The following is a 27,915-nucleotide window of genomic DNA, read 5'->3' as shown; positions in this document are numbered from 1 at the left end:
GGAAAGTTCGGGTTTTTTCGAACATACTCGTTTGCAATCGGAAACAATGAGCAGATTCTGATAGAACACGTAGTCAGTACTCAGTTCAGTTCAGTCTCAGTCAAGTTGGACGCCGTATGTGAACAAGTCTCGTTTGATACTGCCAGGCCCACCAAGCGTTCCACCACTTTTTGGGCGGTATCCACGGATGAAGTCTCCCCTAAAGCGTCCTGTCGTATCTCGTATACCGGCCACCAACCCCCTAGTTCTTCGGATCCACCCCAGGTATTTAAAAATCCAAAAACCCAATCAGATTATGTTTTTCACACGGGGAAACTGTCCCACGGCAAAAGGGTCCCTCCCCGTGCCGATACTTGGGTCCCCCCGTTATATGTGTCCACCCAAATTATCCCATAAAATGTCTGTTCCCTTTTTTCTGTCACACAGCTCGAAGAGTATATCCCCCTTTGGAGTTTAACCTCAAGGCGACCGAAGAGGATTCAACAACAAAATACCGAGTAAGTACTATACACGTTACGCCGGAAATTACCAGATGCCGGGAATCCAACATGGCTGCCCTGGCTTGGGTTTGGCGTCCCTCATCGATTTACCTAACTCAAACGAAATTTTTATCTTCAGATCGATCAAACACGTGTTTGTAAACACGTTACCAGGCCGTATTTAATCAATTTTTATGATGCGGATCCCAAGAAATCAAGGTACATTTTCATAAAAGTTTTTCCCATATATTGCACTTTGTTACAGTAATTGTTAGGGTGAAACTTTTTGACGTTCATTGTTTTATAAACCTCATGTTAAATTTGTAAATGTATCTTTCTAACGTAAATTCAAATTTAAATACGGCATTTTTTTTTTTGCTTTGTAAATAGTTTACAGATGTTTCGAGGTTATTAAGGGTCATGAGAACGAGTAAAAAATTGAGAAACATTATAATAGTTTGTTAGTAAAAAAGTTTGAAGCATTTCGTGATGATCCTTAATAACTGAACAATTCCATTCATATAAATGTGTATTAATGTCTCCAATCCAAAATGCTTCCCGCCATTATTGGCTTATCTCAAGGTTACCATGTAATAAATTGTAATTAGATTACTAATTGATTTTATTTATTTATTTAAGCATTGGGAATAATGTAAAATGTATGTAAAAATTGTGTTTTGTTAATTTTATTCTCTAAATGTAATATTCTTTTTTATTAGTGAATTGTTAAAGTTGTCTGTAATTTTTTTTCTCTCATTTTTTACCCATTTTTCATATGAAGCGTCTATATGGATTTTGGTATGGAAATGTAGTTTTTTCAGAGACCCTGTAAGTTCGTTTCCTATTAATGGTTACTACCACAATGAATTGTTTTCCAAAATGAAGACGCCCTGGAGTAAGATCTATTTGTTATGTTTCTAACATCTTTTTTATATTGTTTTCTGTATCCCTATTGTATTTAATACTTGAGTTCAGATCATTTCTGGGATAGCCCTTTCATTTATTCTATTTCATATCAATACTGTTGCGTAATAAAATTAAGTATCAAATTAAATTGATAAAATTAGGGTTTACGGTTAACTTCTTTTGTCGGGAGTTGCAGTTATAGCGTGCCAGGGAAGCGTCGGAAAGATCTGGCAACGTTGTTGTCCCCCTCTCGCAAGCTATATGACGTATTCTAGTACAATAAATAAAAGTCATTATTAGGGGAGGGGGAGAACCAAATTTAAAGATGTTATTTGACTCGACGAACTTTTTTTTCTAAATACTCCACTGTTTTTAATTAGACAAATGCCAATATCTTGGTTTTGTAATTTTTTTTTCTGCTTAAGTACTTCTCAATGAAGTGGAAAATAACAGAGACAGAACTAATTATTTTTGAACCCGGCTTTATTCTAGGGTTTTTCTTTTGTATCTAATTCCTGGAGTTGCGTTGCCTCATTCTGTTTCTCCCTACTCCAAGACGATAACGAGAAGTTATCAATACTCCCTCTTAAAGAAATATGTACTACTTTCTTGAGTTTGTTTTTTTATTTAATTTATACAATTACATATATTTGTGTAGTATATTACAGTAAAGTTGAACAGTGGAATTTGTCAAAGTTACAGTTCTGATGGTCAATTTTCTTTCAAGGTCTTTTGCTCTAGAATAAGCTCGTAACAAGAATATGAAATTCAGTTAAATTAACAGCTTTTTTTAAAATGATTTTTGATAATAGATGTATTTTTATATTTATTTCAATGTATACTCAGGTACTCCTCTTCGCTAATTGAAATGAACTTACTGATTTTGTTGAAGTCTATAAGTTTATATTTTGGGGGAAGTATTTCCAATTTTTTTTTAATATCTATATGCTTTAGAATGTAATACTTATATTAACGGGAGGGCCCACTATTATGGTGCGGACAAAAATTTTTGAATTTTCCCGGCTTGTAACTCGGGACCACCGTTCTTTTTTTTCCATACACAGGTCCAGGGATGAAACGCAACTCGGACATGTCCGGTCCGAGATCTCAGAAGAGGATCAGAACCGGAGGAGGTGGTGGTGATGACCCAGCACTTCGCCTGCTAATTCCATCGAAAGTGGCCGGCTCCATTATTGGGAAAGGTGGCAAAAATATCAGTCGCCTTAGGTCTGACTACAATGCAGTTGTACAAGTACCTGACTGCAGCGGTCCTGAAAGGGTTGTGTCTATAAGTGCCGACTACGAAACGGCAGTCAAGATCGTTGAGCAGATTGTCCCTTGTCTCGATGAATTTTTTAGCAGCGGCAAGGGCGAAGTTGACATCAGGTTAGTTAATATTTAATTTTGAGTGCACGATTTCGAGATTGACCGACCAGTCAGCGATCCGAATATTTGTACCGTTATATTTTTAATTTTTTTTTATTTAATTAATTTTACACGTATAGGTTTTAGTTTATAGTTAATTTATTCTAATTATTGATTTTTGTTTGTTTTTTCTCTGAAAATTTGAATGTTTATTTTTAACTAGCATATCGATTTACGTCACAGGTTGTTAGTACATCAAAGCCTGGCTGGATGTGTAATTGGAAAGGGGGGTAGCAAGGTAAAGGAACTGCGGGAAAAGACTTCAGCAAAGATCAAGATATTTGGAAACTGCTGCCCTCAGAGTACTGACAGGGTGAGATTTGAAACAATATTGTGATTAATTTAAATGATTTGAGGTGGTTCGCTGTGGTTAATATTTGGAATATTTCGTTAAGAATTTTGAATGTTCAAAAGTTTATTACATCCTTATTTACAGTATAATCCCATTGTTTCAGACCTGAAATTAGTGTTTCTAATTAAATAATAATTTTTTTTCTAGCATGATGAAACCCTGTTTGTTTTATCTCTCGCTAATTAAGTACAGGATATAAATGCTCATATTTTCCTTGTTTTTTCTCTTTCTTTAATTCTTGGTTAGGTCGTCTCCATTGTGGGGAGCCCGGAGGTTGCTATAAATGGCTTGAAAGAGATAATTGATCTACTTAAGGAGACTCCACCTAAAGGTTATTCAGAGCCCTATGATCCTCAAAACTTTGACGAAGAATTTGCAGACGATTATGGTGGCTTTGGCATGCCAGGAAGTGGAGGCGGCGGCGGTGGAGGAGGTGGTGCTAGAGGACCAGTCTGGGAACCGCCCCCGCCAAGGGGAGGCTTTCCACCCCCACCTCCACCCACTTTTCGGGCCAATATTCCTCCACCAGCTTTGCCCAGGTGAGAATAGCATTTTAAATTGAATTTTATTATTAGACTAATCTGAAGGGGTTGGATTTGTGATGGTAGCTTGCTTCCTGTTTCTTGGGATGAAATTTTTGTACTGCCATGAAATTCCTTTTTCGTTGAGTCCAGCATTCTATGGTAGTTCATATTATGTTCTATGAGGTAAATTAATTTATTTTTTACATTTCAGATTTTCTAGAGATAGCGGGCCTCCAGACAGCCAGCAAGTTACAATTCCAAAAGATTTGGCTGGGGCAATTATTGGTAAAGGTGGTTCAAGAATTCGTAGAGTCAGAAGTGAATCTGGTGCTGAGATCACAATTGATGAGCCATTACCTGGCTCTAATGATCGAGTCATAACTATCAAAGGATCACCAGATCAGATACAATTGGCACAGTACCTCTTGCAGCAGAGTGTTCGAGAATCACAGTCCAGATATTAGATTTTTATTTAAGGACAATACTTTGTATTCTTTTTGGTTTTAAAGTAAAAAAAAAGATAAGTTACTTCGTAATGTATAAGAATAAATATTATATATCAGTTTTTAATGTATAATCACGTCCCATTATTATATACTGTGGGATTTTTTCATTGAATTAAACTTTGTCTGTACCAAAATATTTGCAAATTATAATGTTTTATTTACCATAAAAAATGTTTTAAATTTTGCCTTTAATTTTAATTACAATTACCGTTCTTCCTAAGAACTGTAAGGAAGTGTAAAAGCTATCAAACCTTTTTGTTGCTGAGAAAACCACTAAACAAAAAATTGTATTACATTTCAATGCAAGTCTAGCATTGTGGGTGAATTTTCGTGGGATCCCAAGAGTAAAACTGAAATTAAGGCTAATACTACAAACCATTTGGACAGTCCTGCCCTCTGGACACCGCATAGCCCAAAAAAAAAATGGACACGACCCAATCACTAACCTATGCATGCCTCATATGGCTGAAAGCTCAGGGTCTTATGATCCGCTAGAGAAAATGTAAAAGATTCTCTTTTTAATTTCAGCTGAGAGCCTTCAATTAAGTTGATGTCAGTAAATATGAGCGATTGTGTGCTCAGTACTTGTGATCCACCTTGACTCCTTCCCAAAAATTAAGGCATCTGCGCCTTTTATATTACAGCTATTCAATGGTAGCATTTAGGATTTTTTAAGAATGGTCAGGATAACCACTTTTTGTAATAAATTGTACTTGTGCTCTAAGATAATTATAGTACTCGTATACTTACAAATTACTATTATTTGTTCCTCTTTAAATGAATCGAAAAGACATGGTTGAGAAATAAATGTACACATTTGATTACTTAAAAATAATTAAAATATTTTTCCAAATAATTTACATAATAGTAATTAACGTTCAGTAGAAACGTAATGTGTTTAAACGGATCTTATTGTAGGTACACTTCGAAGTGCTGCGCATTGCTTGGACTTGGAAGCTCAGGGGCTGCAACGTAATAAATCTAATGAAGTAATGAAGTTTCAGTGGCAATTACTACACAGAAAGTACCCAGATTTCTCTGACAATCTACCACGAACAGCGGAACATGGAAGGTACCACAACAGAAAACGAACGTCAAAGATAAAAACCAATAATTACTGCACTAAAACAATCTTAATGATTGACCAATCAGATATATTTACACCTTTCATATTACTTATTGAGTGAAGGCTGAAATGAGGAGGCGATTAAATAAAATTTTATGAAGTTCATGACCATCATGCAGTTGAAATTTTTCTTCTGCCTCTTATACAAAGCCATCTATTGAGTCAATGTTTTCCATCTTCATATCTGTACTCAAATTGGATAGCAGTCTGATTGGCATCAATTTTTATTCTCTCTCGGTGCTCCAAAAATTGACAAATTTTCTCTTTAGATCCCTTTCAGTATGTGAAGAATATTACTGCAGTATTTATTTAATAAATTAAAAACCAACTTTTAAATTTTTTTTCAAGGCTTCCCTGAATTCTTTTATTTAAATTCAATACTCCAGTAAAAGTATTCAGTAAAAACGATAGAGGTATTGCACACCAGTTTATAGGTAAATCTTACCTGTAATTTATTTATCTTCAAAAAATAATTCTTTCAGTAAACGGGTATTAACAGGTTTAGAGATTATGATCTTTTAATCCACTTCAAAAAATACCGGTTAAATGTTGAAACAGCAAAGCTAGACAATAGCATGATGGCTAGTTCTCTCATTAAGTTAAAAATCCGAAAAAGCTCAGAAAAAAAATAAACATCCTAAGAAATAATTGAAAATCTCGCTACATGTGATTAAATAATGTTCATCTTAAGTGGTATCTCCTTGATCAAAATTGGTGTTATCGCAGCATTAGAAATCATTCGAAACTCTTAAGACAAATATACAAAAATCAACTGTCAACAAAGGAAAGGGTTTACATTAAGCAGATTAAAGCTGTAAAAAAAACAGCAAAGAATCATTACTATGAGTGATACGTATGATTCAAATTCTGGCCTTATACCACGATCTTAAAAAAGCCATTTTTAAGGGCTATATTGTATCGTAATTGGAGATGAGCTTTTGAAAAGAAAATATGGGCGAATTTTCATGCTTCTGGAATTATATTCTTAGAGATGGAATACATTTTTATGGTGCTGTTTGTAATGCATACCTTCAGAGGGAAATTAAAGTAAATCTTTTCGGAAAGAAACCCATTTCTTTTAATAATAATTTATTATACCTTAAATGTTAATTTTTTTCAGTTTGTTAAATAAACCAGAGGTAAACTATTCATTCAAATCACTTTTATTAATGTAAAAAACAAATTCATCCCCCCTACACATCACACTAATTACACACTACAAGGAAACAAACTAGCCAACTAAAAGAGAACGTTAAATATTAACCGATCCGAAGAATACCGATAATAGCCGACTACATTCGGGTAGTTGCAGTTGAAACAGATTGTGGAAGGTAACAGCCCGCTAAGGCAGCATGGGTTCTGACCCATGTTAGATCTTTGTGTGTGTGAGGTAATTCCTAGAAAATCGGTCACTAACACAAAGATCTTACATGGGTTAGAACCCAAGGTGCCTTAGCCGCCTGTTACCTTCCAATATCTGTTTCAACTAGATCTAACCGAATGTAGTCGGCAATGGTCGGTTTTCTTCGGGTCTGTTAATATTTAATTTAACCTTCTCTTTTAGTTTGCTAGTGTGTAAGAGACATAAGAATTTGTAGCATAGGTGTTTTGATTACTCACCGTAACTCCAATTTACTCTCTCAATGAACTCAATTAAAAATTTATTAATATTTAATCATATACCAATTACTTTATTAACTATGATTTTAATATGAATCTCTTTAACAAAAACTTACAGTTTAAAAAGTTAAGTATAAGGGTTGATTAAACGCCAAAAGGTTCACAAATCAGCAAGTACCCATCATTTCATTGATATCATTTAAGTAATTTTACTGCATTAAAATTCGTTAATATTTTTTAGAATTTATTAGATGTCACAGACCCTTATGCTGGCCATTTTCATCTACAAAATATTTGTTCAAGTACCCCACCATTTAACGTAGATTGACTTTAATATCTATTTATCTATAATAATCAAACAATTAATCACAGGTTAAAAAGAAAAACGTTATAAAAAATCAAAAAAATTATGGGCTAAAAAATTCAAAAACTTTTTTTAAAAATGCTTACACCAACATACTTAAATGATTTTATTTTATTTATTTATTTTTATTTTAAAAATCGTCGGTTTAAGTTCATTCTTCGATTAAATTGATTTTTACTTTAGGTAGTAGTCAAGCGTTAATAATAAAAGGTAATAATTAATCTGGGTTAATATTAAACAATATACTTTTCTTCAACTACATTTTTAATCTGTGTTCTTCAAACAATGTTGCTTATATGTAAAGATATGGATATTTTTAGGCCAGCCAACAAATTATTAAAGTATTTATATTTATCTACAAGCACTCAATTAAAGGGGCTACAGTAAATTACAATAGAGAAATCAATAATTATTGTTGAATAATTTACTTGTTATTAACTATGTGTTGTTTGTGCCCTCCAATATTTCTGTTTGACGAATTGAAGATTCAAATTTTGTTATTGATCCGTGATTCAAATTTAAACAGTAACCAACTCTAAAACTGCCTTTTTCTATTTTAATGTGTATCTGTGTGTGATTACACAGATTAAAGGGCATAATAGAGATCAACCAGAAAAAAATAATTTGGAATAGAGTTCAAATACAGTGCATATTTATTTATGAACAAGTAATCTACATTTTAACAGTAGTATAAAAATAGAAACGTTTTCTCTGTAATTTGGTAAAGAATTCATTAAATCTGATCATTACGAAGAGGTTCGAAATTTTAATGAAATGCAAAACCTCCAAACTTTAACTTACTGTATATCATTAACTATTATCACTACAACATTGCCATTTATACCAGTTATAGAGTAAACTTTTATCTACAATTGAGTAAAGAATTCATTGAAATCTGATCAATACGAAAAGAGATATAAAGGTTTGAAATTTGAACGTTTTGATGTACATCGTCGAGATTTCTAAACGACGCTTGTACATAAAATCCCGAATCCTCATTCATGAAAATTTGTTCGTGCGTTTAGGTGCTACGCTTGTTTACAGAAAAAAGGTAACAACAAGAACAAGATCATTTTCTTAAATGCTGTTTTCCTCATTTTAACACCTTTTTTCGAAATCTATTAGATCTGGGTTGTAAAAAAAAATTATATAGGAGGATTCGCCTTATAGTATAAAGAAAATTTGGTAATAGAAAAAAAGACAAAACTTGCCAAATTTGGGTGTTTTTCAACGTCACGCTTTTTTGTGCACTTTTTGGCGATCAACCTTTATACTACTCTCCTGCCGGACAGTTTTATGAATTCCATTCCTGCCCAGATAATGCTTTTAATATTTTATTTATTACGCAAAAAAAAAAAAAAAACTGATTGTACTGTAACCATTTATTTGCTCACAGACCTTTCTAGCATTTTCTTCCCTATAGTATGTTTTCAAGAGTGCTGCAACGAGGAAAATTAGATTAACTGATTACTACAATTTTAAGTGACTTACGGGAGAATAAGGAATAAATTAGGTGGTATGTAAATTTTTTGTATTCAATTTTTCAAGAGAACGCAGCAAGGAAACTGGAATATTAGTGTATGATATCTCTCCATTCCTAAAAGTTCAATTTTGAAATTTTTTAGTTAAATTATTAAAATCCTTACTAGTTGTATTAAATCGAAGTGTGGAATGCTTTAGGATCTTTTACTCTGAACGGTTCCTAAAGAATTCTTTAAACATCAAGTTATGATATAATAATGGGTTCCTGGAGCTTGTACAAAAGAGATTTCACGTACCTAAGAGCAAGTATGGTTTTTCAAGAAAATAACAAGTCATAACTTCAATATATGTGTTTAAAACTTTGTCTCTCTTTTTCTCTCTGTACGTTAAACACTTAAAACAAGTTGTGAGATAACTCTCTTGCTCTTTACCTGCAGCTAATGTATTTGCAAATATTTTATGTGCTGTAGATTCTAAATTCTAACTCCTACTTTCTAGAAAGTAGTGTGGAAATTTTGTGTAGAAAACACATTTTCTAGACTCTATAGCCATATGTTTCTTGAGTAGAATCATCATTGTATTTATTTACAGATATATTCCATTATGTAAGATATGTATATTCCAATTTTATAGAAATATTAAAGTGTGTTTTTTTCCCCCTCTATTTATGGGTTATGGGATCGCTCAGTTAGTGTTATGCTACTTATAATTTATTTTGAAGGTAGTTGTCAGAAACAAGCCTAGTCTGAATCTTAAAAGTCGTACAACCTAGAGAGTAGCAGGGATGAACAAGCTAATTCAAGGATAAGTGTGAACTCGAAAATTTCAAGGGTATATTTAGTTCCCAATTAGAATGAGTAAGAAGTCTATTAGTCATCAAGAAAATGTTTTTTTTATTTCATTTGAATACATTTCTTCAACTCAGCGTAAACAATGAAGCAAAAAAAAAAAAATTGTTCTCTATTAAAATGGTTTTTTGAAGAAGTCTAGGACTTCTGGTTTGTAGGTGCGTGATCTTGAAATGCCTATGAATTAAGTATGTGTCAACAACCATGCCTAAATGCCTATTTCATAATAGAAATTGCTGACATGTCAGCTGCACTTCCAAAATGGCGGTTACCAAGGTGTAAGGTGTTTAGGTTACATTTTAAAATGTGATTGTTTTAATTTTTTATTATTAACAGCAAGGAGTTAAAGTGCCTTTTTTGACGAAAAGTAGTGCCTTTCAAAATAAGCTGATGTTTGGGGAAAAGATGTCCCGGCATTCCAAAAAAGAACATAGAATTGATTCAGGTGTTGTCGAAGTAAAAACGAAGGTTGGTAAAATGTTTGCTTATTCTTTCTGGCGAGATTTTATGCCATTTGTACTTTTTTTTTGTAAGGTTGTCATATTTGAGATTAATCGTGATATCTTTTTAACGATGTAGAGTGTCTTGAAAAATTAAAACAAAATCTTTATTGCGTCTTTCTCACTCATTAAATTATTGTAGAGCTTTTCGATTTACTGTGTGCAATCCAATCATTGAATTATTTGTGCGTGTTTTATTTGAAGTTTAAAAACTTAATTATTATCTTAATGAAGATTCTATACCAGTATTATAGTAAGTAGTTAGGTACACAATGTACGTCTTTTGGCTTATTTTCAAAATAGCCTGTTTCTTTTATTTGATTCTTCCCGGTTTAGTAGTTTTGTTGCTCTAGATGAGATCTTTATCTTCATTTGACAAGCATTTGGATAAAACAATGCACTTAAACACTTTCCAGAGAAGAATAAAAAGATATCTTTTCCATTTCTAAAATGATGGTATGGTTTAAGAAATTAAAAATTTAGTACAATTGTTTCTACACTATATATAGAAATTCATTTTAAAGGGATGATTAATTGTTATAACTTAAATTACTCAATTTTAATTAAATCCCAACGCGGAGATCCCGGGTTCGAATCCAGCTGCTGGCCCTTAGATTTTCTCTTTCTAGGAGCTTCTACAGCTCACTGTCCGGTGATGGACAGTGTCTTTAATGATATAACACAGTCTGGAGACCGGCAGTGTACTGAAAAAAATCTCTGGACTCCAAAGACCTCAGATTGACCCACCTTAAAATAAAAAAAAAAAATTAGAAAATCTGATTTGAACAATCACACTACTTTCTCTTACTACTTTCTACAGCTATTAACTAGAACATTTAAACACTCCTCAAAAGCGCTAAACGAATTTTCCTAGTAAAAGAATTTAAATAGGAATACTAAGTTTAGAGAAAACTTATGAAGCATTTAGGAAAGAAATTTCAGAAAAGTGAAATATCTATTCAAACGTGGAACTCTCTGTACTTTTGTTGGTATTTCTGGAATTTTCTACGAACTTGGAATTTAATGCAGACACATAACCTTCTTTCATAATGTAAAACATGCAGAGTCGTGCATTACACTGAAATAGTACTTTAGAGGCAAAACATTCCTCCCAAGAATCCCTTTAAAGAAATTGTCCTAGAAAAATTTTTCTAGAAAATCTCAAAATGTGAAAAATTCATTCGGAAAAGTACTTTCGGTTAAGGCTCTCAAGGTAGCAGTCAGATTTTCGGTAGGGTCCGCTTTAAATATCAAATTTTAGCTTGCGAATCCTAGTTTATGATTTTTATTGTATTATAAAGGTAGTAATCTAAGGCAGGCTTGAGATATATAAGTAAAATACGATTATAAGGTTTTTTCTTGTTAATTTGTGCCTTACATTTAAAAAGAAAAAAAAAGGTTTTTGTCATAATGAGAAATAATCATATAAATATATAAAATTCTGTTTCAATAGTTGTAAAATTTTGTGTAGTAATAAGTACTAAGACTCTTGAAAAAAAAATTATTTTCATTATTATTTTTTTTCTCTTTTAAGGTATGTATATTGTAAAGTCATGATCAAATTATATTTCTTAGCTTATAGGTACAAACTTCAGATTAACTAAATAAATAAATTATTGTTATTATTTTTTAAGTGTCATTGCATTATTATTTTTTTCAGTTTGATGCAGAATTTCGTAGATTTTCTATACCAAGATCATCCACTCCAAAATATGAAGAATTAAAAGCTTTATTGGAAAAAGTGCACAATCTTGCCGAAACGGCATTTTTAATATCTTACACTGATCCACGTGATGGTGATTTGTTGCCAATTAATAATGACGGAAATTTGAGTAGAGCTATACAGAATGCAAAACCTTTATTGAGGCTAATTATTCAAAGAAAAGGTTTAAGTCGCAGTTTTTACAACTTACTGTTTATTACTTACTAACACAAGTCTTAAAGTATTTAAAAAAATATAACTTTTTCTTTTTTATATCCAACTTACATCAATTATGTATTTTTTTTAGGCGAAAGTTTAGAAGAACTAAATGGCTATGGTACATTTAAGCATAAAAACCTAATATCAAGTATATGGGGGACCCCAGGGAAGTCAAAGTCATTGGCCATTTCAAATCCTCATGATTTTAGACAGGTAATGTTATTTTCATATTTAAGTATTCATCTAAAGTGAAGGAAATAGTTTTAAAATAAATGAAAAGGAATAATATAGCATTACCATGTCGCATGATCGGCGCGACGGTCGCAGCCTGCCGTGAAAGATCGCGTTCTTTGTGGCGAAGACTTAAGAAAATTAGATACTTCATTGTGGCCAACAAATATGAAGATTTGTTTTATCATTTTCCATCCTTATTAAGTGTTAGTTTGGGCTGATTAGGGGGTATTCCACTCGGTCGTTGGGAATCCAGCACTGGGCGATACCAACTCTGTACCTGCTACCCTTGGAACTTAAAGCTTTGTTATTTAGGACCTGTAAGCGAAATCCAAGTCTATCCCACATGTTAACCTGAAACATCACTCGAAATTTAGAGCAATAATAAAAGTTTATAGTCTCAGGCCATAAACTAACAACATTCTTTTCCTTATATTTCAAGTCCAAGCGATTCCAAACTCAGTCTTGGAGAATTTACAGAAAGTTTTGTTACATAACTTATGAATCTATTCTAAGAATTTCGTTGAAAATTTTGTCATTTATATTTCACACCATCAAAATTGTATCACCAAATTTTTTAGGTTTCGTCTATAATAGATGTTGATATAGTTCCGGCGACTTGCCGCCGTGTAAAATTGGTTAAACATGGAACAGAACGACCTCTTGGTTTCTATATTAGAGATGGTACTAGTTTTAGGGTTACACAAGATGGTATGCAAAAGGTAAAATACTTTATTTTTGTATGTTTTACTATTCTTAATTTCTTGATTTAATCTCTAATTTAATACGTAGGTGCCAGGAATATTTATATCACGTTTGGTCCCGGGTGGACTGGCTGAAAGTACTGGACTTTTGGCCGTCAATGATGAAGTTCTTGAAGTTAATGGTATAGAAGTAGCCGGCAAAACTCTTGATCAGGTATCTATATATTAATGAAATTAAGAATAGGGCTGCAATATTTTAAGTATTGGATTTTTCTGTTTGTTTTTATCAATTGACGATGAAAAGAATACAAATAATTTTATTTTATTTTTATGTGTTGTAAAAAATAAAAGGAATTACAAGATTTTTATTTTTCAAGAAAAAAATAGTAACGATAATGAACATTATAAATGATTAAATGTAAATTAATCAGTATAAATAATAAATTTGTTAACTTTAAAATAGTTTCGTTGGAGGAAGATACAAATTTATTCAGAATTAATGTTGAAGTCAATTTGACAGTATAAAGAATGATTCCGATTAAGTTGGGATGCTTTCTGATGATTTTAGTGATGAATCTTGGGTTCTTAAATGTCATAGCAAGTTTCATATACTTTGCATAAACAAATTTGTGTAGAACATTAATATACGATTTGCTTGACTTAATACTGAAGTTAAAATTGATAGAAACTTGAGCAGTATTACTGTTTGAGTAATAATGTTTCTTGAAAAAAAAGCACAATATACATCAATTGCGAGCTGCCAACTCGACCAAATATGGATTAATTTTATTTGTTTTGTTTTAACTTTATTGTGTAATCTGAGCGAAGTGTAATTATTGGAGCAATATATTGTAAAATATTTCATTTTATTTACAGGTAACAGATATGATGGTAGCAAATTGTTGGAATCTGATAATAACAGTAAAACCAGCATCCAGTCAGTCGCTAGTCCCACCGACTGGAACTTTAACTAGAAGTACGTGTGAACAGCAACAGGAAAGTGGTGGAGTAACTCGTAGAAGAAGCGGTGGAGGTGTTGGAGGTAGCGGTTCTAGACCTCCAAGCCATTCCGAGTCTTGGGATGAAAATCAGCAGACAAGAACATCAACAATTGAAGTTGATGATGAAATGTTGGACACTGTGGTTGATCATACGCTAACCGCGGCTGAGTAGTAAGGTAAATATTGCCTTTTATTAAAAGAAAAATTACAAAATAGAAAATATATTTCATCAAAAGTAACAATGTAAAAATACAGTCACAATATTGACCCCGAATGAAGTTGCTTCCTACAATGTAAAATAACACTATAAACTTGAACAATTTAATGGTTTCTTTTTGTTTTTTTTTTTACCGAATAAAGTTTGCTGTATATTGTCATTGTAAATTTTAATCTTTTATTTGAATGAAAGTCTTAACGGAGGTCACATGCAATTTTACAGTATTGAATAGCGGTTTCATTTAAAGATAACCAATGAAAATGCCTGATTAATATATCTTTTGTAAGTCTCTCCTCATAAAAACGCAAAAACTTTACATTCTAAAGGCCTAACTAGTAGTGATGATAAAATGAATCATATCTCTGGATCTGGATAATTTAGGAAAATAGCAGAGAGGAACTCACGTTGTTTATTAAGTATCTTCTCTTTAGTAAATATAAATTTGCCTCTTGCTTTAAATTATGTAATCAAGATAAAACACATGGTTTGTTTAACTATTTACTTCCAATTCGTAGTTCTTCAGTTCTGTATCCACTCTTCCAAATGTAGAGATAATAGATATTACGCAAAATTAAATTAAAATTTCATCATAAATTTCGTCAAGACTCTTTATTAAGCTTACACATTCTAAAGTGAAAATGAACTAGAATCTGATTATGCTAGTTCCCAATCCATGAGGCCTATTTTTTTGTAATCGTCTTTGAACAATTTCAGAGCTCACCTTTGTCCAAAAACTTTTAATATGTTATCTCTGAGCTTTCTAGCAGCACGAAATTTGTTAAGTTAATTACGAAATGAATCGGTTATCCGGTCCTATTTTGTTCGTTCTTTTATGACCACATCCATATGTCAGACTGATCTTCACAGTTTTTCTAAAATATACGATGCAAGATTATGAACCGCAGAAGTGACAAGCCTAATAGTAGGCTTTTAGCCTTCCTCCGTAAGAGCATTTCTTACACAAAAGAAATGGCCACTTTTCTTTTCATAAAGTTGATGAAATAATTTATTGATAGAATTCGTAAGACTAAAAGGATAAAACCAAAATAATGTCCCAAACCAGAAAGCTTCAATAAAAGAATTGGATTTTTTAACATTTTTATCCTGCAAAGAGTTAAAAGTTTTTGTTATCAAAGTATTATTTTCATAAATGTATCTGCAGTTATTAATGTATATCCAAAGCTCGACAACCTTCGATTTTTTTTTATTTTTGTACATGTAATGCACAGAAGCTATATTATTCAAAGAGCTATCAGTATTCAGATTTTAATGTAGGTGTTATATGTTATCTTTATATACCAAAGTAAGATATTCCTCTCCACTTCTTTTTATTTTTAATAAGTAAATTATATGAATCTATTATTGGTTTTTTTTATGGTAGGAAGTAAGAAATTATAAGCTCGATAAGTTGATGAAATAATTTACAATCAGTCTTTGTATTTTTTTGTTTGTTAATAAATACAGATATTATGTATTCAATTTACATATGCAAAAGGTTTCTAGGGAATATTCTGTCAATTTTTTTTTTAATTATTGGAAGCGATTCCATTATTAAATAATTGTAGAGAGCGAGCACCTTTCCTTTTACATAGATGAATGGGACCCAATTTTATGATTATTGAGAATCAACAGAAATTTATTGGAATCAAAAAGACTGTGCAAGTGTTACTTAGCTGCTAACGTCGCTGCATATTTTGTCATTTAGTATTTTCCTAAATATCGTCATAATTAATTTATTTATTAATGATAATAATATTCAATTATAAAGGAAGTGATATAGAATTCAATCATTCCATAAATTGTTAAATAATTTTTTACTTTCAAAAAATAGTCTAAAGTAAAAAATTTTATTATTTTAAATTCAGTACCTATTCCAAATGTAACTTGATGCGCCCTTTTGATTTAATTTTGTCTATTCTTATAATCGTTAAGTACTTAAATTGTTTTAAGTAATAAATAATTATTGCCTCAGTTTGCTTTCTGAAAGGTTGTTCATTATGTATATATAACTTGTCTTCCAGCAACCACCATTAATGTTGATTTGCCTCAAATATGATAAATGCCAATTCCTCTTGGCTTGAGTATAATGTACCATCCAGTGCTGTGAGAGGATTCATAGTTCGAAAGAGGGCTCTCAGTCGCTAATCCTAATAGCAAATCTAATGTAAAAAATCTCGAATTAAATTTTTGCATACTTCTTTTCTACTTCAAGATTGCTGCTCTTTATCTAAACAAAGTAGAACCATTGAACGAATAGGTTTTAGCATAGATTCTGCGTCGTTGATGACGCCAGAATAGTTGCAAGAAAAGAGAAACAGATTTTAATCCTTCGTACTGCAATTTTTTTGAACGTGAATCTAATCTTGCAAGGGATCCATTACGATGTGATTTGAGTTATACGCGGGTTGTGCTCTGTGAACATAGATGTTAAGTATTCTGTCTGAATTAACAGCACATTTAATCAACTCGCTATTGCTTAAAACCCAACAAAATCAACAACCCTTTGAGGGTTTATACATTGAAATTAAATATGTTCTCATCTTTATGTTAATCTATTGTTTCTCGTAGATCTCACGGTCTGTATTTTCAGTAAACAAAATGCTTCTCCTTTGAGGTAAACTAACTTGTTGGGTTTTATTTTCATTACAATTGCTGAAAGATTTTAAGGGCGCAGCAAAAACAGTCTTCCATTTTTTTTAAAAATGTTTATTTAATTTATCAACTTACAATTATTCATAAATTATTAATGTACTTTTTTTCTTTTACAACTTATTACATTGATTGTAACTTTTTTTTTTCAAAAGCAGGATATAATTATATATTTAACAGACCCGTCCAATTCACCTAGATAAATATTTATGTATATGTGCCTTTCACTTATATGGTAAACCAAGTTGAGTTTTTTTTTAAATTTAAGGACTATATTTATATATTTTAAAAAAAGAAAATATTTTGTAATAAAGAACTGTAGGTGTTATAAAAAAAAAGGGGGTTTAAACACAAATCCAAAATATAGTAAGCTGCTGTGTGCTTTGTTTTGTTAAATTGTATATATTATATTTAAAATTAAGAAGAAAATGAACTTTGTATAATTGTAACAAATATAAATAATATTGTTATTACATTACAGTTAGTTATTATGTACGTTGTTATAGTCTGTTCATTTATTTTTATTTCGCCATCATTTTAGATTTTAAGAATTTTCACCACGTTGTGACTTGAAATCGAAGAAAATATTTTAAATCATATCAATTTTTCCTTCAAGCGTGTTTTTTTGACCTCTTACTACTCTAGTTAGAGGAAGTGTTGCAATAGTGTTTTTGAGGTTAAACCTACATATTTTGGGGTTTTAAAATAAATTAAAAAAAAAAATTCACGAATGTATATATTAACACATTTTAAAAAACGAAAAATTGCTTCAATGACCAACGATTTTACCTAACTCAACATCTTATATCTTATAGAAAATAGCGTATAACATTCATAAGAAAAGTTTTCGTTTTGATGATATTGTTTATGAACCTTCTTGTTAAAGATAAATGAATCACCTTGTGGAAGGATATAATCATACCTGTCACTTCTATTTAGAACCTCTATCTCGGAAACGTGATTCTATAGAATCTGTAACGTGGGGTGTGATAATGACTACTGGACTACAGAGCAATATATTACATGTTATATTTGAATCTTAGAGGGACTACTTGTGATCCATTATAAAAGAAACTAAACAATTGAGAAAAAAAAAATTGTCCTGATTACTGTAAATAATTTCAGTTAGAAAATGGAAGATTCTAAATGATATTACTGACCCAAAAAGTAATCGAAACATAATACCTGAGTTTTATTTTTTAAGCCAACATTTCTGTGTTGTAAAGTATGAAGTTAGTTAAACATCCGAAAAATAGCAGAATCTAAGAAAATAAGCCCGTGTGACCAAGGATATGCTTCTGAAATTGAGTTAACATAGTAATTTTCTAACACTTATTTTTGATTAATTTTAGGACGAAAAAATGTTTTTAGAGTTCAGTGATAAATGTGTGGACAAAATAAAAGAAAAAGGTAATCCGCTAATCTTCATTCCATTTTATGGTCTGTGTGTTGTGCCGTATTCGATTACAAATACAAATGAAAGCTATCAACTATTATTTTCTCCTATTTTTTATTTAAAAAAAAAACCTCTATCTCGATAATGGCTAAAGCGTCACGTTCACCGATATGAAGAGTCATGTTCAGAAAAGGTAATGCAGTACATATTAAGATATTCTCAAAGGCTGGAATCTCGCTACCCATACTGCAGTTGAGAATTGCAAGGTGCGAAAAAGCTCCTAGCTGGAAAAGTAGACTTTTAATGTTAAGATCTATAGCTTACCTACGTAATAAATACTAAATCTCCTTCCAAAATAATTCATAAGTTGTTCCGATACAACTTAATAATTATAGCTTAAGGACAATACTCTTAAAAAAATTAACTGACGAATTCAAGATTCTATTCCACGTAAATTGTAGCCCAATTTTTAGATAGATGTTGCATATGAAACAATTTTGAAAAAATGGTAAAAAAGGGCTGGGGAGTTGGATACCCCTCTAAAGTACTAATACCTTATAATTTACTATTATCTCAATTTCTTAATGCCTCGTATAGTATCAGTACCTTATAATATACGATTACATCAAATTCGTTATGTTAAGATCAATAGTCACTCAGTAAAAATTCTAATTTACCTTAATAAATGAGTAACTACTAACGCTCAAAACTGATGGGTTTCACTAGTTTTTTTTTAAATTTCCAAATAGGTGTACATAAGAAACTGCATTTAATTTTATTAACACATTTTCAGCTTAAGGCCCAAACAATCCATCCTTAATTCAAAGCTCAGTTAGTACCTTTAGTTAGTTGGGAGTCAATAAGAAAAATACTAAAAACATCAGATGCAAGATTTATTTAAGTAATTGTTGGAGATACACAGTTCGAGGATCTACTTAGCTTCACAAATCTTATCGTAGGTAGAAAGAACGAACAACTGCAAAAGTACATACAATATTTTAAAAAAGTAGCAGGGCATTTGAAAAACGATTTATGTTATTTTTACCTCCTTAAAACAAGCTTTACTCTCTCAAAGGCAACACTTAACTCTAACTCTGGCCCAACGATAACCGACCTCATCTGAAATATTTTAAAAAATCTCATAAAACATTAATTATTATGAAAATAATAAAACTACAATGTATCATTAGCAGTCAAAACAAATCTTACTATCTACTTTATAAGACGAAAGTACCAATCATTTATTGGCGGTGCAACGCGGGAGTTTAGATGACAAACTTTAGTTAGATATTGACTCTTTTGCTGGAATCTGTGTCTGGACTCTGGAGTCTGGGGTAACAATTCACCCAACTGCATAGTGTTATTTATGTTACTTAGTTTAAAAGAGTTGAAATCGATATGTCATTTATGTAGTTTCGATTTTTTTTATTCATTTTAAAATAAATAAATTTTTAAACACATATTTCCAATTTAGATTACAATAAACATAACTGAAAAAACAAAATAGTTTTACTAAAATTGCTGATTAAATGAGGTGTTTATATAAAGAAATCGAATTAATAGCTAGGAGAGGGGCATTTTTATCTGAAATATTAAGCAAAATACTTCACTTTTAGAGTTGTGCTAGACTTTCGAACATGAGTTTCCTAGAACACTAAAATTAGGAAAAGCCATGAAGTTTAGCAAATTACTTACTAATAGTTTGAAGTTGCTATGAGAGAGCTATGAGAGCACGAAAGTGCGACATTTTAAATGCTGGTAACATGCATTTTTTTTTTTTGCCAGGAGATGGAAAGCATAATTATAAACAAAACAGTGCAAATGGGAAACAAAATAAAGATCATATACAAAAAAAGGTAAATCGCTCAATTTCAATTATTTGTACTATATGGTTTTGTGATAAACAACTAACAAAAGTAAGAATCGAAAGGGAAAAAATGGCACGAATATCCAACACCTTGAAAAATGTTAAAAGGCCACAGGTTCCAGCAAATCTTAGTAATTAAAACTTCAGGTTCTTTATTTATTATATAAATATATTAATACTTAGTATATATTAATTTCCAGGTTCTATAATCTTGGAAAATATTATTATACCTTCCGCGGCTTAGTCTAGTGAGCATTTTAGAAAACATCAGATTTAGTTCCTTGATGGAAAAGCTATCTTGCTGCAAATTTTGAAAACAAAAGTTTTATAGTACTTTTTTCAATTATTTTGTGATGCTGGCATTCAATTATTTGGTGAGGTGTCACATTTGAAACTAGGAAGTTTTTAGGTTCTTACAGTGATTTTTATCAATAATTGTTTCTTACAAATTACTCGATGTTATCTATTATTTTATTTAGTAAAGCAATAACTATTATTTCAACAATTTCATAGGTCCACAGCATTTATTAGAGCTACTAAAATGTTCAGTCACAAAAATTTGGAATGCGTGTTGGGCAAGTAACTATTTATCGTACTAGAATAAAATTTAAAAAGTAAAAGGATGTTTTGTACGAGAGCAATAAAAAAGTATGGTATGTAGGAATGCAAAGTTTTATTATTAAAATAATATGTTAATATAAGTGAAATTAATAGATTTAATCCCCCCCCTCAAGGAAACACTATCATTAAATTATTCTGGTTTAAACATCCATTTCCTTTTCGTAATATCATTTATTAAAAACAACTTGATATTTACAATGATTATTAGTAAAAAATTAATGTTATTTTAATTAAGTAAATCTTTAAAACAGAATTTATAAGATTTTAGAAAACTTCTAGAAAATTATTAGTGACAGTTGTTTAATTTGCCTCATCACTTCAGAAATATACATATAATGTATCGCTTCTAAGTTTAATTCCTAGAGAATTTAAAAAAAAACAGCACAATTGATACAAACTACTGGTGCTTTGTTATTTATGAAGCCCATACAAAAGCAATGGAAATCTTGGAGGTTAAAATAAAAAAAAAAAAAAAAAAAAATGTATAAACAGTACCTATTTTATTTGAGAGAGATTCTTATTTTTATTAAACACTGAAAAAAAGAATTCCTTATTTCCTGATGTTTAAATCTTTGTTTGATTTCCTTCAAGAATGATGCATTCTAAATCAATTTATTACTTTTGAATCGGTTGAGTTTTATCCGACACGATTCGGACGTGAAAAGTACAAGATAAGAAGATCAAAGTTCATTCGTTAAAATATCCACATGAATTTTTTTGCTATTTGTAAAATTATCACTTTAAAAATCTTAAATCAATCATTTGTAATCCCCTGCCTTATAACCCATCAGTTATTAGAGCAATCTCCTTCCGTATAAAAATGTAATGTGAACACTGTTTATAAATACTTGCTTCTACAGTATCAGTGCATTTACTGCAAGATGTTCCAAAAATTTAAGTTAAATTTATTTTTATTTTTTACTTTTAATGAACTGCAATGTGCGTTATTGTATGAAAGTAATGCGCTTCAGTTAGGTAACTGTGATGATCTTTCATTAAGTCTGAAATCAGAAATAAGAGGTTATCAACCAATTGTAAACAAAATTGTTAAGACAGTTACACAAGGAAAGTTTAAGGGACAAACTTGGGAGGAATTAGCAACGTTTATTGATAAATTTGGCTCAAGAATATCCGGATCAGAGAATCTTGAAAATGCAATAGATTATATGCTTCAAAGATCTTCCCATTATAATCTTGACCGGATTCATGGAGAACCGGTCACAGTACCACACTGGGTTAGGTAAGTTTTTTAAAAACTTTTTATAGCATATAGAAACTCAAAAGCAATGGATAAAGCTTGTTTTGGATATAGAGGAAAAGAAGAAGCGATACTACTTAAGCCGAGACACTTTACGCTCAATATCATGGGACTAGGTGGAAGTGTTGCTACTCCAAAAGAAGGTATAACTGCTCCTGTTATGGTTGTTGAATCCTTTGAGGAATTGAAAAACAGATCTATGGAGGTAAAACTATTTTTAATTAAAACAAAAATTAAACATATCTAACATTACATTAATATTTACATAAAAAAAATTAAATTGAAATTTGATTACCTTGCTACTTCATAAGGAGTAATATGTAAATACTCAACACCGATTCGACATTGTTGAAACGCCATTATGACCATAGATAGATAAGGAGGAACTTTTACTTCTACTTTGAATTCACATGGTAGAGCAATTTTATTTATGTTGGTACTAAGCAGTCCATAATTATTTTCAAATTTGGAAACTTCCAATATTTGAAAAATTGCAAAAAAAAGATTTGTCAAATTTTGGTTTAAAACTTTCTAGTAATCAGCTCTTAACTTTACCTTAGATTTTTTGTGTTTTTAAATTGATATATTTTGAGAAACAAGAATTTCGTTTTAAAATTTTGGTTATTTGAACAAGTTTGTATACACAATTGGTGATTTACATATTTGTAATGTTTTATTTTATCTAGAACCTCATTTAACAAACTATTTCTACTGCAAAAAGTTTTTGATTAAATCCCAAATAACTTAAAAATCGATTCAATAAAGAAGCCGTTCAGTTTGAATACTTTGTCCACGTTCCATGGTGGCAGCGAGTCGAAATATAAATTTACACCTTTATGCATTTTTCAATTTATTAGCTACGCTAACCGCATTCGTACAATCGCCGGCAGCTGGAAAACATAGGCAAATTTTTAAAAACGACTTTTTCGGCTCGGACAAGCTTAAAACGGAAATCTCAGAAAACCCAGATTAGAATATCTGCACGATGGCATAACTTTACTTGTATACTTATAACTTTACTTACTAATCTATATTTTCGAAATCAATTTCTTTATTCTTATCAAAAAAATATTGTTTCAAATAATTTAAAAAACTCAGGTGTATTTACCACTTTCTTTTGATGAGATTATTTAATTAAATTTTATTATACATGAAATATGTAAATTCAGTGTGTAGACTGTACTTGCGAGGTGCAATGTGCATAGATTTGAGATTTGTTTTTGTTATAACCGGATTTAGATGAAAAGAGGCTCTAGGCTATTCCACTTATGAGGCCCTTTCACTCCCATTTTTAAGTTTGTAAATTACATGAGAGATAATAAAATACATCATTACTGTGATATATATCAATATGTTAAATGAAACATGGTACTGTTTTGGTATGAAACATGGTTATTGGTACTGTTTTTAGAATAGTGTAATCTTAGTTTTGCTAGCAATTTGAATGTAGGCCCCTCTTGAGCTTGAGGCCCTAGGCTGAAGCCTAGTTAGCCTATAGGAAAATCTGGCCCTGGGTATAACATACTGCAAGGGATGTCTGTTGTATGCAGCAGCAAGGGACATAACAATACACCATGCAATTCACCAGAACAGTATACGCACATTCACTTTTTTTACATAATAAATACAACTCAAAAGGCATAAATAGTATGCAATACCACTTAGAGCTACCTTCCCTAGGAGACGATTTTTTTATGAGAACTTCAAAGGCAGGCGTAGAGGCCTAAAGTTGGGATCACCGCCACTACGCTAAGGAACTGTGGACCAATCCCTCAAATTCTTGAAAATTAAAATATTACTCTCTACCATAGGTAGAAGAGGCAATCGACTAAGAAAGAAAGATATACTGTAGGTAGTCATTGTTAAAATAATAATATATTTAGCGATCAGATTACTTTTTAGAAACACCTTGTTTAAAGTATTTTGTAACTTAAACATTATGGGCCTTGCTAAACTATTTTGTTTTATAATATTCTCTTTTACTTCTGTTCTTACTAATATAACGTGCATGTTCAATAGTTTTTTTACGCTTCGTTTGTTGGCAAAAACAACACTAGTATGGTTGAATAATATCACTTTCTAGGCGTATCTGTATTTAACTTTTTTTATTTATTTGACATAAACGTATTGTTTTTTGTATTATGAACTACTTATATCTATTATTATTCTACTACAAGTATCTTTGAGTTTAGATAATTAGTTTGGCATTGATTTATGATCGAAAGCAAACCTAAAGAAGAAATATAATTCAATAACAGTATTACACTAGGTATAATGTAGAATACTTTATGAATAGATAGCCTAATCCTTACCTTATTAAAGATAGCCATATGCATCATTTTGTTTTATCTTGTAAACAATATCAACAAGGATTGATATTGTCTTCAATTGACACATTCCTTGGTGTTTTTATCCCCAATTTTTCTCTTTAAAGTAATCAAGAAGATGGATTGTTTATTTCAGCTTTTGCTTACTTTTAAATATAACAATGTAACAATGCATGCATGAATACATGAAACAAATTAATACAAACAGATTCGCAAAAATAAATTCCTATATGATGATTAATTATTGAAACACACATACAATTTAACAAATATAATCAATACACCTTTATAAAATGAACAATGAAATAGAAAACAAAATCTAATAATGAAACAAAATTTAAAAATAACTTCCTATGATCCGAATTAGTTAGTAGGCCAATTCTCTCTTTTTGGTCAAAAATATTGCCTTTCTGATCATCTTCATTCCGCAGTTACAGATAATATGCTCTGCATCTGGACTATCTCTTGCAGCATCGTCACAAGCTGAGTTTGCCGATGTTGAAGTAGTGCAAGAGTGTTAACTGTCAAAGTAAAAATAAATATATTCATACATTTCAGGCAAAAGGGAAGATTGTGGTTTTTGCGGAAACATATGTCAGCTATGGTAAATCAGTAGTGTATCGCCAATACGCAGCTGTTCGAGCTGCTGAAGTTGGAGCTGTAGCTTCGTTGGTTAGATCTATAACTCCATTTTCTATCAACAGTCCGCACACCGGCTGGCAAGATTATTCTGAAAAAGTCAAGAAAATACCAACCGCTGCAATAACAGTTGAAGATGCTCAGTGGTTGTTAAGAATGCACCGAAGAGGTACTTTTTTGTTTTTTTTATTTTGTTTTTTTTAAGCGCATCGATATCTAAGGTCATTGGCACCTGTAGCTTTTTCCAGTGCACTGACGGTCTCCGGATAGTGTCCTGGTCGCTACAGACAACACTGTCCATCACCGGGCAGTGAACTGTAGGAAGCTCCTAGAAAGAGAAAATATAAGGACTACTGTTTGAATTTTAAATTATGATGGTCATTTTCTAAATTATTATTATTTAATTAAATGAAGGGTAAAGTGATCACTGTTTACTTTCTTCAGGTATAGAAATTGAAATAAAACTTTACATGGAAGCTCACACATTACCATCTGTGCAATCACGTAACACTGTGGTAGAGGTAAGTGGAAGTAAGGACCCTGAAAAGTTTGTACTTATTTCTGGACATCTAGATTCTTGGGATGTTGGCCAGGGCGCTATGGACGATGGTGCAGGTGCTTTCATATCTTGGTATTCTACAGTAGTTCTGAAAAAACTGGGATTAAGGCCTAAACGAACAGTTAGGTAAGTAACGTGTTGATACACATATTATTATCACTTAATAATTCAATGAACTGAGGCCAAGTCTGTGGATGTAGTGTACCTGTTCCTTATAAATAAATTATCATAATTATTATTTTCTAAAATCTTTCTTGCCATTAATTTCAGGGCTGTTCTATGGTCAGGGGAAGAAGAAGGATTGATTGGTGCTTTTGCTTTTAGAGCTGCTCATAATAAGTCCGATATTGTTATTTTAATGGAGAGTGATGAAGGAACATTCATGCCTCAAGGGCTTACATTTAAGGGGACTGCAAAGGCCAAGTGCATTATCCAGGAAATACTTAAGTAAATAACCTTCCGTTTATTGATTCTGATAATTACATTCAATTTTTTTCATTTTTTATTAATTAATATTTTTTCTAAATTGAGGTGATAATTGTTAAATAACTTTTAGAGGGTGTGACAAAAGTCTCTTTTTTCCCTCTACTTTATTAATTTTTGAAGACTTTTTTAACATAGTATCCGAAAAACACCAGAAAGTAGATTAATTGCTTAAATGTTTAGAACTTTTTATAAACTAATGCAAAGGGTAATTGATAAGAAACATGGTGGAGATTGTGAGAAAATAAAGTGGTTATGAAGCGTGGTTTTGTAGCGGAGATCTCCAGTTCGAATGCCGCGTTTAGCTAGTTTTTTTTTTGTAGGAAATAATGATTTTGGGAATATTGAGGTGCGGTCAACTTTACCAAAAATTGTCGTTTTTTTTTTCGAAAACCAAGACTATCCTAGGAAATAATGTTAATAGTAAAGTATGTGATTCCCCCCTTGACCACGACGCCTAATTGGTAGTTGGACGTTAAGCCCTTCCTGAAAAAGTAGGCGATTACTTTACTTTTTTAAAATAAGAAACGTTTTAAAAACTTAGTTGATAACCCAGATTCGGTTGAGAATAAAAAGAAAAACTTGATTACTGTTCAAAATAATTTATTTGTAATTATTTTATTAATAAATTGGTTTATAAACTCTATTTCAGGTTACTTGAACCACTGGGCACAAATCAGTTGGTACTATCTGATGATGTAGGCTCAGACATTATGGTTTGGGCGAATGATGGCATACCGTTGGCATCATTGAAAAATGCCAATGAACGTTACTTTTGGTTTCACCATTCTGATGGTGATACTATGGCTGTTGAAAACCCTGATGTATTAGATAAATGTACGGCTCTTTGGGCTTCAGTCGCTTATATTCTTGCTGATATGTCTATTATGTTGCCCCGATAATTTGCTTTAAATTTATTTATATAATTATTGGGATAATACTCTAATATTGTATTGTTATTATTAAAAAAAATGTAAACACAGAATTATTCACAGATTTTCTTTGATTCAATCACAAATAGACCATTATTAAAATAATACTTGTAATACTAATAACAATAATATAATAATTGTAATAATACTGAGAAAGTCACTTGACATAGGAGTTTGGAACAGACTATTGGAAGGATCAGGTATCCATTCGGGCGAATCCAGCTGCTGGCCCTTACATTTTCTTTTCCTTGGAGTTTCTTACATCTCACCGTTCGGTGATAGGCAGTGTTGTCTGTAACGAGAAAATATTTTCCGAAGAACGGTAGAGCACTGAAAAAATATCCGGGCGCCAATAACCTTAGATTTTTGTCGTTCTTAAAATAAAAAATAGAGGGAAGGATTTGCTCATTAGATTCACACGCAGAGATCTCCTGAAGGCTTTTAGATTTTCTTTTTTCAGGAGCTTGTTACAGCTTTCTGTACGATAATGGATAGTCATGGTTGTAAAGATAAAACACTGCCCTAAGACAGGCAGTACATTTTTTTTTTTTAATCCAGAACATACTCTGGACAGTCATAACTGTGCCTTGCTATAATTAAGATCTCGAGTGCTTTCCTACTGATACCAGACGAGTGTCTGAAGTACCCCCTTTAGTCCCAGAAGTCAAATAAATCCTAGATTTTGACAGAGTTCCAGTGAAGGAAGTTCGCCTCCAAAGCAGTTCATTTAAAAATGCTCCCACACCTAAGATGTTGACTGTTGTGTTCGCAGACTTAACTGCATAAGAACCTTACACAGAACCGACTGAACATCATACGGAACAAAAAACAGCTGGATAAATTTACATAATAGGTGTAGAGCTCTCGGACACATCTAATGGTACCAGGAACTTACCTTCGAAATTTCTATTCAGTACCAATAAGAAGAAACAATGGTCGTAATACCGATAATAACATTAATATGCGAAGCGGAAAAAG

At 31.5% G+C, this 27,915-nt stretch overlaps 3 protein-coding genes and 1 long non-coding RNA gene across 7 annotated transcripts; 3 read left to right on the top strand and 1 right to left on the bottom strand.

Moving 5' to 3' along the window:
* Positions 1-76: 76 nt before the first annotated feature.
* HnRNP-K (Heterogeneous nuclear ribonucleoprotein K) lies at positions 77-4,329 on the top strand. 3 transcript variants are annotated; one of them, XM_074132199.1, is made up of 7 exons: positions 79-264; positions 427-497; positions 619-698; positions 2,450-2,771; positions 2,994-3,123; positions 3,409-3,701; positions 3,898-4,329. In XM_074132199.1, the coding sequence occupies exons 3-7, from the start codon at positions 674-676 to the stop codon at positions 4,148-4,150; spliced, it is 1,023 nt and encodes a 340-aa protein (XP_073988300.1). In that variant the 5' UTR covers positions 79-264; positions 427-497; positions 619-673; the 3' UTR covers positions 4,151-4,329. The 3 variants fall into 3 exon arrangements, with proteins under 3 accessions (XP_073988302.1, XP_073988301.1, XP_073988300.1); XM_074132200.1 differs by lacking the exon at positions 619-698 and having other exon boundaries at positions 78-264; XM_074132201.1 differs by lacking the exons at positions 427-497; positions 619-698 and having other exon boundaries at positions 77-264.
* A 5,320-nt stretch (positions 4,330-9,649) lies between these two features.
* par-6 (partitioning defective protein 6) lies at positions 9,650-16,857 on the top strand. 2 transcript variants are annotated; one of them, XM_074132203.1, is made up of 7 exons: positions 9,650-9,790; positions 9,969-10,100; positions 11,793-12,018; positions 12,142-12,266; positions 12,866-13,006; positions 13,077-13,202; positions 13,865-16,857. In XM_074132203.1, the coding sequence occupies exons 2-7, from the start codon at positions 10,023-10,025 to the stop codon at positions 14,159-14,161; spliced, it is 993 nt and encodes a 330-aa protein (XP_073988304.1). In that variant the 5' UTR covers positions 9,650-9,790; positions 9,969-10,022; the 3' UTR covers positions 14,162-16,857. The 2 variants fall into 2 exon arrangements, with proteins under 2 accessions (XP_073988304.1, XP_073988303.1); XM_074132202.1 differs by lacking the exon at positions 9,650-9,790 and having other exon boundaries at positions 9,825-10,100.
* Positions 16,858-19,127: 2,270 nt separating this feature from the next.
* Positions 19,128-22,608, bottom strand: LOC141456315 (uncharacterized). The gene is made up of 4 exons (XR_012459696.1): positions 22,293-22,608; positions 19,461-21,740; positions 19,297-19,370; positions 19,128-19,227 (listed from the first exon to the last, which is right to left on the bottom strand). It is a non-coding gene; the product is annotated as an uncharacterized lncRNA (long non-coding RNA).
* LOC141456299 (carboxypeptidase Q-like) lies at positions 21,621-27,001 on the top strand. Its single transcript, XM_074132185.1, has 6 exons — positions 21,621-21,979; positions 22,052-22,202; positions 24,883-25,132; positions 25,408-25,648; positions 25,793-25,969; positions 26,658-27,001. The coding sequence occupies exons 1-6, from the start codon at positions 21,621-21,623 to the stop codon at positions 26,905-26,907; spliced, it is 1,428 nt and encodes a 475-aa protein (XP_073988286.1). The 3' UTR covers positions 26,908-27,001.
* The last annotated feature ends 914 nt before the right edge of the window (positions 27,002-27,915 follow it).

This window comes from Rhodnius prolixus, unplaced genomic scaffold (genome assembly GCF_049639745.1).
Source record: "Rhodnius prolixus isolate KJV_2025 unplaced genomic scaffold, Rpr scaffold_4, whole genome shotgun sequence".
NCBI classification, from domain to species: Eukaryota; Metazoa; Arthropoda; class Insecta; order Hemiptera; family Reduviidae; genus Rhodnius; species Rhodnius prolixus.
This window is presented reverse-complemented; position numbering and strand designations above follow the sequence as displayed.

Coding starts and splice junctions, on each gene's coding strand:
- HnRNP-K (XM_074132199.1), top strand. CDS start 674: ATGATGCGGATCCCAAGAAATCAAG. Junction 2,772..2,993: donor AAGGGCGAAGTTGACATCAG/GTTAGTTAATAT, acceptor TTTACGTCACAG/GTTGTTAGTACATCAAAGCC. Junction 3,124..3,408: donor GCCCTCAGAGTACTGACAGG/GTGAGATTTGAA, acceptor ATTCTTGGTTAG/GTCGTCTCCATTGTGGGGAG.
- par-6 (XM_074132203.1), top strand. CDS start 10,023: ATGTTTGGGGAAAAGATGTCCCGGCATTCCAAAAAAGAACATAGAATT. Junction 10,101..11,792: donor TTGTCGAAGTAAAAACGAAG/GTTGGTAAAATG, acceptor TATTTTTTTCAG/TTTGATGCAGAATTTCGTAG. Junction 13,007..13,076: donor CACAAGATGGTATGCAAAAG/GTAAAATACTTT, acceptor TTTAATACGTAG/GTGCCAGGAATATTTATATC.
- LOC141456299 (XM_074132185.1), top strand. CDS start 21,621: ATGTTCCAAAAATTTAAGTTAAATTTATTTTTATTTTTTACTTTTAAT. Junction 22,203..24,882: donor TGAAAAACAGATCTATGGAG/GTAAAACTATTT, acceptor CATACATTTCAG/GCAAAAGGGAAGATTGTGGT. Junction 25,133..25,407: donor GTTAAGAATGCACCGAAGAG/GTACTTTTTTGT, acceptor TACTTTCTTCAG/GTATAGAAATTGAAATAAAA.